This window comes from Colletotrichum godetiae, assembly GCF_030913485.1.
Source record: "Colletotrichum godetiae strain CBS 193.32 chromosome Unknown BDP55scaffold_32, whole genome shotgun sequence".
Taxonomy (NCBI): domain Eukaryota; kingdom Fungi; phylum Ascomycota; class Sordariomycetes; order Glomerellales; family Glomerellaceae; genus Colletotrichum; species Colletotrichum godetiae.
Genome location: NW_026851280.1, coordinates 176,585 through 185,118, shown reverse-complemented (window position 1 = coordinate 185,118; position 8,534 = coordinate 176,585). Strand labels below are relative to the sequence as shown.

General features: G+C 52.1%; 4 protein-coding genes across 4 annotated transcripts; 3 read left to right on the top strand and 1 right to left on the bottom strand.

Moving 5' to 3' along the window:
* Positions 1-626: 626 nt before the first annotated feature.
* On the top strand, positions 627-1,472 carry BDP55DRAFT_730682 (uncharacterized protein; the record flags this gene model as incomplete). Its single annotated transcript, XM_060579722.1, has 3 exons — positions 627-942; positions 1,000-1,104; positions 1,177-1,472. 3 exons carry the CDS (start codon positions 627-629, stop codon positions 1,470-1,472), a joined length of 717 nt encoding a protein of 238 aa, XP_060427231.1.
* Positions 1,473-1,638: 166 nt separating this feature from the next.
* On the bottom strand, positions 1,639-2,570 carry BDP55DRAFT_695521 (family 12 glycosyl hydrolase; the record flags this gene model as incomplete). The annotated part of the gene is made up of 3 exons (XM_060577476.1): positions 1,639-1,718; positions 1,780-2,018; positions 2,077-2,570. The coding sequence occupies 3 exons, from the start codon at positions 2,568-2,570 to the stop codon at positions 1,639-1,641; spliced, it is 813 nt and encodes a 270-aa protein (XP_060427230.1).
* Positions 2,571-4,724: 2,154 nt separating this feature from the next.
* Positions 4,725-5,681, top strand: BDP55DRAFT_227797 (uncharacterized protein). The gene is made up of 3 exons (XM_060566124.1): positions 4,725-5,168; positions 5,239-5,309; positions 5,373-5,681. The coding sequence occupies exons 1-3, from the start codon at positions 4,792-4,794 to the stop codon at positions 5,558-5,560; spliced, it is 636 nt and encodes a 211-aa protein (XP_060427229.1). The 5' UTR covers positions 4,725-4,791; the 3' UTR covers positions 5,561-5,681.
* Positions 5,682-7,467: 1,786 nt separating this feature from the next.
* BDP55DRAFT_717401 (uncharacterized protein) lies at positions 7,468-8,308 on the top strand (the record flags this gene model as incomplete). Its single annotated transcript, XM_060578373.1, has 1 exon — positions 7,468-8,308. Exon 1 carries the CDS (start codon positions 7,721-7,723, stop codon positions 8,306-8,308), a length of 588 nt encoding a protein of 195 aa, XP_060427228.1. The 5' UTR covers positions 7,468-7,720.
* Between the last annotated feature and the right edge of the window lie 226 nt (positions 8,309-8,534).

The window sequence follows — 8,534 nt, the reverse complement described above, 5'->3', positions numbered from 1 at the left end:
GTCGCTTTTCAAAGTCACTATGAACCTTCAAGCACGCTGTATGGTTGCCTCTCACTCGCGAGGATGACTGTACGACTGTGGAGGAGTTGCAATGGTCAAAGCCAGGGTCCCACGTTTGACAACTTTGAAATACAGAGGCTGCGGCTCTTCTATTGAGCCAATTCCGCAAGATAAAGCCGCAAATCTGATTATTTCACGGATCCGTTCGTTCGGTGCCATTTGACATCCGCCGGTGACATTCGGCGTCCTCGGAAACCCCGGCGGACTCGGAGCCCGAGTGGGCCTCCCGTCGGCAAACTGGCGCCCTTGTTCGAGTTTAGTGAACAATCCCCGGAAAATGCCCACCATCCACATCTCTCAATTCCGAAAGCCGAAGGCGCGAGACCCCTTGAAAATGAGGTATGAAGTCCCATTTGAACTCGAAGAAAACTGTTCTCCGGAATTATGGGACGGATCGACCCGGAGAAATGGTTCTGGATTTGCACCGCGTACTTGTATCGTAGGAATTGACTTCTATGCCACGATCCCCGTTTTGTAGCACCCTTCCATCCATCTTACTCATCGTGCATGTTTCCCATTGTCCAATCACCTTCGTCCATTCCAGTACCTGTCAGATTCGCATCGTGATGGCTTCTTTCTTTTCACGGGCCAGGTTAGCGACCTTCTCCAAGTTCGCTGCAGGTACCGCCATCGCAGGCGCCGCTAGCTTTCACCTCTGGACGCGTCAGTGCGCGTTTGACGACAACTTCACTCCAGCCAACGATCCTCTCTTCAAACATCCTCTTCTCAAAAAAGTTAATCCGAAAAACAACCCCGACTTCCACGACTGTTGCTTCCGCACGGTCTCATTTGACAAGCTGCGGCCGGAACTGGTAGAGGACGCTCTCGGTGGGGGCTCAAAACTTGTAGAGTCGTATTCTGCCGGTGTTTGGGGACGATATGGTGAGCATGAGTCTGCTTTGATGGGGGGGAAATGAGAAACTTACTTTGATATTCAAGCCTTCAACATTCAAAGGAAAATCATGGAGATGGCTCGTAAGGATGAGTCTAATGCCGGAGACCTTTGGGAGAATGAGGACCTGTTGAAAAGCACCTACCAGGCCGGTATGTCTCATTCCCAATAGTGGCACTTGTCGCTCACTCATGATTCAACGTTGCCCTTACTGACTCAAACAGGCACAATCTTTGCTGATGACTTCATCGTCATTGAAAAGTCACCAAGCAGCATCTTGCTGCGGGGCGGACTCTCCCCCAGAGTAGCCCCTGATGGGCCTCGCGAGCTGGACAGCATCATCACGCTCGATGCAGAGCTCGACCATCAGGCTCGAGTCGTCAACTTCAAGCTCAAGTCGATATTGGTCGATGGCACGAGCAACGGTAAAGGTGTCCCACTTGTTGGACCTGGAATCTTCTTGCATCAGCAGTACGCCAAGTTGTTGGTGACTGCTGGTGTTGACCACTGTGCTGTGTGATACCCACGAAGGCGGTACTGAACCATCCTCCCTCAGGATGTATTATACGTGTATTACTACTATAGACTATAGAAGCAAGAGAGTGCCTTCTTTTGAGGGATACTCGTCTGTTCACGGACTCTCTTTGGTACCATGAAGCAGCAGAAATCATAAGCCGTACCTAGGTCTAGATGACATCGGCAATGAATTTGGGCACAACAAACTCCGCAGGGCCTCCGGTGAAGGCCTCGGTACCGAGCTGATAGACTGTGGATTCCGTTAGCTGAGAGTTCTCGCGGTCAAACATGCTAATTTGGGAGAGGCTTACCGAGCATGTACTGGTTGTGTTGAGGGAACTGGAACTGGTGACTCAAGAAGTTGAAGAATTGCTTCACATCGGCGTTGAAGTGCTGAATAGGGCCGTTGACGGGCAAGAAGCTGTACACCTTCATCGCGCCGCCATGGTTGTAACCAAAGTGAACCTCCCACTGATGCCCACAGATCTCGACATGCGCGATGGGCGCCTTTGACTCGCTAATGGGCCACACACCGCCCAGCTTGGCCAGCCTACACGGAATGATTGTAAGCTGGCTGACTACACTGACATGTCACTCACCAAACTTACCAGATCATAACCTCAAATTCTCCACTGCTGTTGGCGTGGTCTTTATCCGGGTCCGTAAAGATGTCATACGCCACATTGGCCCTCACATCCCACGTGCTGTAATGCCACTCCGCCTCCGTCGGCAGCGCCCGGATCTCACTCAAAAGTCGGCGCTGAAACTGCCTCGCGCCGTAGACATACGACTTGACGTTGTGCTCGCCGCCCTGCCACTCCCAGTCCGTTGACCACGAGATGCCCTGGGCGCCCGACGCGCCGGGCGGGCTGGGTCCGTCACAGTGCGTGCGTTGCGAGCCCGATGTCGCGCTCTCGAGGCCCCAAGTGTTGTTGTTCAGTTCATATCCGTCAATGGCGTGGTAACCCCATTTCTTCTCGAGGGTGACGATGTGGTCACGTGGCGGCGGCATGTTGTTCTGGTTTTGCGTTGACGGGGCGGGGCGTGCTTGTTGGAGTTCGTGCTGTGACGAGTCGTCCGATGTCGAGCAGCAGGATCCCATGAGGGCGAGTGAATGGCCTGCTTTGAGATCTCTAGCCCTAGCAAAACGTTGAGAAGCCTCGATGATGGGAATTAAGAATCTATCAGCCGACGAGATGGGATGAGATGAGATGGTGTGAGGGGTAGTTGGAGACGGCGCGTCTTTAGCACAACGGACGGGGCGGGAAGCGTTAAAGTTGGAGAAATCAGGGCCCCGGAGTTTGTTGTCAGTTGCTGACAAGACGACGCTCAGGGGTCCAAGGTTGCGCCTTGCGGCAGTGCTGGATCGGTTGACTCCACTGTGTGCGTCAGCTCTGGTCCCTACCAAGGCTTTACGGCAACTGGGCCGGTTGGCTGACGTCAATGTTTCTCTGGGGCCTGTTCCTCGGCGATGTTGAGGTGACGAAGAAAGTTGGCCAACAATTTGAGACATGAAGAAGGAGACAGGAAGATGTTGACTTCGTCATTACAACGGTTGAAGATGAGCTGGGCTTCCGTTGGGAAGTCAACTGAGATAGAGATTTGGTCAACAATGTTCCCAGATGGCCAGTGCGAATTGGGAGCACAAAGGCAACGGGAGCCTTGGCAATGGCCTTGTTTGTCTCTTGCCATAGAACCTGGGAAGAAGTAAGCCGCCTCCTATAAAAAGAGTGGGAGACTTGGCTCTAAGAGGGATGAACCAAGAAACTTCAATAGCGGTAGCCGGGAAACCGATTTTAAGTCTGAACAGACCGGAGATTGGGGACCGGGTCCGATGTACAAACTCGGGGAAAGTGGGTCACCGTCCGGACCTACCCGAGACGGAACTTTCGAGACGGCAAGGACTGTCTGCAACCCGGTAACTATCATGATAGCCGTGACTCCGTAGTTGGATTTCTTGCTGCGTTCCGGACTTTCGGGTACTCTTTGATCAAGGAAATCAAGACAACAGGGTGCCTTATCAAGGCCATCAGCTCATGGCTAATCCGGACAAGTCCATGTGCTTAAAGCACAATGAACATGCTGGCTGAAAACAGAAATCACGGCACTACGCTCTAAATCGACGACGCTAGACCCTCTCCGATTTCCCAACTTTGAATTCCTTCAAAGAATGGTGTGACCGTAAGCCGCCGCACATGTCAGCGTTCTGAGACATGGCACAGCTCTGGCCAGAACCTGTGAGCGATCGACGCGTGAAGCAAGCCACTAGTCGCGACGAAGCGGCCATGGTCATCAACTCCAAGCCACGTCACCCCTCAATGACACTGATAATACTCCAAGCCGCATCTCAACCCGACAAAAACAAACAGATTCTTGGTGGGTTGAATCTGTCTTGTATCCTGCTTGGCTGGCGGATTTCGTTGATCAAGTCGGAGCTTCAGCCCTATGGGACCGTTTCATTAATCACAATGCACTCACTACGCATTATGCTGTGGTGTCTCCTCCTTCTTTCCGGAGTCGTGACAGCCCAGACACCGTCGATCAACGACCTTCCAACATGTGCTGTATGCCGGGCCATCTGACTTCGAAGCCCCTTCCCCTTGGACTAACAGGACACCCAACGACAGCAATCATGCCTCGCTGAAGGCTTGAGCAGATCATCCTGTCGCACGGCGAATGACCCATGTCTATGTCATGACACGAACTACAGGAGCTTCATGAGTGACTGTGTTGCCAATAATTGCTTGCCAATCGACGCCCTGGGTAAGTAACAAAGACTCCATGTCCTCTGAGGTGGTATAAGCTGAAAGTTAACCTGGTTTCAATAGCTACTCAGAACAACACTTGGACTGTATGCGGATTTCCAGCAGTTAATGATTATGTCTCAACACAAGTCCCTACATTGACAGGGCTCTTCGTGTTGGCTTCTCTGTCGATCTTCATGCGGGTGGCAGTCAAGGCTGCAGGCGTCTCTTCGTGGGGAGCTGACGACTGGATGATCCTCGCAGCATACGTGAGTATGCACTTGATCCCGCTATTTGAACCTCATGTGACTTACGGAAGACAGGGGTTTCTCATAGCTTTTGTACCGATTAACGTGTATGGTAAGTACAATGATATACGCATGATAGGAGAACACTTTTCAAGTATCCTTAGTATTGCGAATGGCTGATATTTTGCTCAGAGGGCAGGAACGGCGCCGGTCAAAATATGTGGAGTTTGAGTGCTGATCAATCACCAACTACTTCAAAGTGAGCAACTTGATGTTTGATTCAGTCGTCTACAGTGGTGTCTGACAAGTCTATCCCCAGGGATACTACGTTATGCAAGCTCTCTACCACTGCACGATCACTCTGATAAAGGCATCTATCCTCTTCCTATATCTGCGACTCTTCCCTTTCGAATGGTTTAGAATCGCACTATGGGGAACGCAAGTCTTCAATCTGGTAATCGGTGTGTTGTTCCTTCTCCTCGGTATCTTCCAGTGTAATCCTGTCCACCTTGCTTGGACAGTATGGAAACATGACTCCAGAAGTCAGGGAACGTGCATGAGTATCGTCAACATCGGGATAGCCCATGGGGCCATCCAAGTTGGACTGGATATCTGGATGATCGCGCTACCTCTGCTGCAGGTTCAAAGCCTGAATCTAAAGTGGGAGAAAAAGTCTAGCCTGGTGGTAATGTTCAGCCTAGGTCTCTTGTGAGTTCTATATGATTGGAACGGTAACAGTTCTTTTGGAATCATCTAACGATTGTTTCCCTTATCGTAGTCTTACAGCTACCAGCTCAGTCCGACTGAAACTCCTCACCGACTACCATCAAGGAACCGACAACTTTACGGGTAAGCCCCCTAACAAGTCTATCATCTGGATTCCAGACCCTTACTTACGCGGCCGACTGCTAGTGAACTCGCTACCAGTCGCTACATGGTCGGTAATCGAGATAGGCGTAGGTATTTTTACGGCCTGCACGCCCAGCATTCGACAGTTCTTCAGAATCTTCATTTTAAGACGACGTGATGGAAGAGCCAGCTTGCACTCGGACTCCAGCCCTGGCAGGGCTTCTAGAGGCACCGTTGAGGAGGTTCCCTAAGCAACATTGTAGATGCAGGTGAACAAAAGCATCTGGACGATGGTCTACGATAAGATTTCTACGTACCATCATTCATCGAGAACCCCGTAAAATCATCAATCGAGGATTTGTTGTTTATTTTCTCAGAAGGTTCTTTCCGAAAGATGCATACAGGCCTGAGAATGCTGTTTTGGCTCAGTAATTATAGAGAAAGCGTCACCATCTGTGCCGTATCATGGCTCACTGTTTTTTGCCTGTCAACTCATTTGTTGAAGGAGTCAGAAAGCACATAGTCTGCTGCCAATGCCGTGATTAGCCGTGCGACGAACGAACCACTAGGATTGTGCAACATGCAGATTCTGGGGGAATTGTTGTCATGATGGAAAATTCCACTCATACCCCGTGCCGATGGGCATACCAGAAGTGAGTTCGCAAACCGGATCTTCATGCCGTTTCCAAGCCTCATGCCATCGGCAATTGAGCCGCAGTACACTTCATGAAAAAAACGCCGGATGATAATGATATTAGACCTGGGGAATTACCGGCAATGAGGTACGGAAATCTCCGACTCGGCACGTTCACTCGATGCCAAGAAATCAGCACCGCCAAGTGAACAAATAAAATCGAAAAAGTGAAAAGTGAAAAAAGGGCTGCCCCCGGGCCCCTCCACAAGATGCCAAGCCGCCAATGTGGCCGACTCGGCCGCGACGATTACTGCGCGTGAGTGCGTGGGTCTGCGCCCAGCATTTGGTAAGTATTTCCAGGTGTTCAATTGTCCTTTTTTCGCTTCCCTTGCGTGGGACGAGCAGCCTTGGCCGAAGCACCGCCAATGCTCTGGGCAAGGCAAACGACGTAGCGCTGCGTAACCGGTACCATGCGATCCCGAGGGGGGTTTGCTCCAAGAAAACACCAAGGCAGGCCGCCCGCGCCATTGATGAGAGCGTCAAGAACTTTGTATGACTGATTGTGGTCCGGTCAAGAAGAAGCCCAGCCGTGGCATTGAATAGGCATACCCGTATCCGTACTCACGCTTTGAAGGTTGTCGGAGCTACTGGGCACCGTTGTACGGGCCCAGCCGCTGATCGCTCTCAGTATTGGTCCTTTGGACGACCGACGATGATCCCCCGGAGCACCTAAAGAAAAGCTGAGTCAATGTGTCTTACTCTTGAGGCATCGTAGACTATGAAAATGATCAGGTGAGCGAGCACGCGGCATGGCGGTCGAAGTCTATCGAGATGATCCCCAATCTCATACCACCTTCTGGGGGATGGCTTCAAGCTCGTCATTTTCTGGCATGGCCTGCTTGCCGTGCCGTGCCAAGCGGTCAAGAAGATCAGCGCTGGCACGCGCAAAGGTGACCTGGACTTTTGAATGAGGCGGACAGATCTGAGTGAGTGAATGAGGACTCAGACAGACTCACTGAGCGAGTGAGTTGACCTGAGTCGCGCGCTGCCGTGATGTCTTGGCACGCCAAGAATGCCGTACCTCATGTTCCCTTGGTGTCTGGGCGTGCACAGTCACTGTTGACTGGCGTGATAGAGCAACCTTTTGAGCAGCAATTCGGCGCAACTTTGCAAGGTTTGGGGAAAGGAAATGAGTGATTGCGCGGATGTCCAGTGCCAATCATCCTCCAAAACCCCCTGAATGGACCCTGGAAATCTAGACGAGAGTTTCTGGGGAACCTTCGCCCATTGCTTTTTTGTTGATTTCATCTTTTTACTTTTCCCACTCGGCGACGGCTTGGTATCAATGGTTGCAAACTCACCTGCGTGATGATTTCTTTTCCCTCTTCACCGTGAGAGTTTGAGTATTGCCCGCTTTTCTGCCATTCCAGCAAGAAAGATGAGAAGCGGGAGAGACATGGCAACGAGCATTCGGTCTCGGTCTCACTCTGACAGCTAAGTCTCGAACGCCCGCGTCGTTGAGTGAGCCGTTACTGCAAACAGGCGAAAGAAGCCAATGTCTCGGTACTCGTACGCGCTGAGATGGAGCAAGCTGCACGACGGTTGCAGGGCGCATTGTCCATCGATGGCGGCCAACAGGATGAGAGACAGAAAGAAACGAACCCCCATGGGATGAGGTGGATGGGTTGCCATCCCCCAGGGCCCAGCCGTTTGCGCCGCCAAAAGTGCCCGCCCAGAACTTTGATGATCCTTTCTGTACCACCAACCCTTGCGATCCATGACTAAACGCCAATATCCCACATCACGAAGTGACGAATTTATGTTCTTGAAGCTTTCCACGCTGCCCATAAGCTTGGAGGAGGACAGGAGACATATGGCAATTGGCACGGCGGGATGGGAAATTGGACCGGTCACGGCACTGCTGAGGTATGCCGAGTCGGACAAGCGCGCCACAAGGCATGGCGAATCTCACCAGTCGACTGCCACCTTATCACTGTACGACAAGTCGAACTATCGCGTCCGAGACAAGAATTTCCAAGGCTCTTGGCAGCGAGCGTTTTCTCTCTCTCTCTGCCTGCGGCCCTGCAGTGTTCAGCAGCACCAGACACTAGGTATTATCAAGTTCGTGCTGTGGCGCTGGGTACTGTGCTGCTGTGCTACCTACTTACTGCACGATAACCTCAACTCCCAAGACACCACAAGGCCAATAGCGCCGGCTCAGCGAGCTGCCCAGGAGGCTAGGTGGCTAGGCCAGCGCATGCCACTCCTTCACCGTTCCCTCTCGGCGCCTGCGGACCTGGAGTCTGAGGGTTCTGCTTGGTGGGAGGGCGGCAGGCCGCAGCCTTCTTGGCGGGTTTGGCTGTAACATCTTCCAAGCGTCAGAACAGCCCCCTTATTCCGATAGTTATAACCGAATAAACAGCGTTTGACAGACTGACAGGCGTTGCTACTTTCCCCCCGTGCCCCCCAAATTGCCCCAACATGTGGCTCGCCGCGCTCTGTTCTGCTGGCGGTTTCTTGGCAAAACCCTTTTGCTGCCGCGGATGTGCCAAGGGATGAACTGGACGAAGTCAAACTGGACACGCCCCCCC

What these genes read in the sequence shown, in the direction of transcription:
- BDP55DRAFT_227797 (XM_060566124.1), top strand. Translation starts at nt 4,792, where the DNA reads ATGCAAGCTCTCTACCACTGCACGATCACTCTGATAAAGGCATCTATC. An exon ending in ATGTTCAGCCTAGGTCTCTT is followed by an intron (nt 5,169 to 5,238) that starts GTGAGTTCTATA and finishes CCCTTATCGTAG; the next exon opens with TCTTACAGCTACCAGCTCAG. An exon ending in AGGAACCGACAACTTTACGG is followed by an intron (nt 5,310 to 5,372) that starts GTAAGCCCCCTA and finishes GCCGACTGCTAG; the next exon opens with TGAACTCGCTACCAGTCGCT.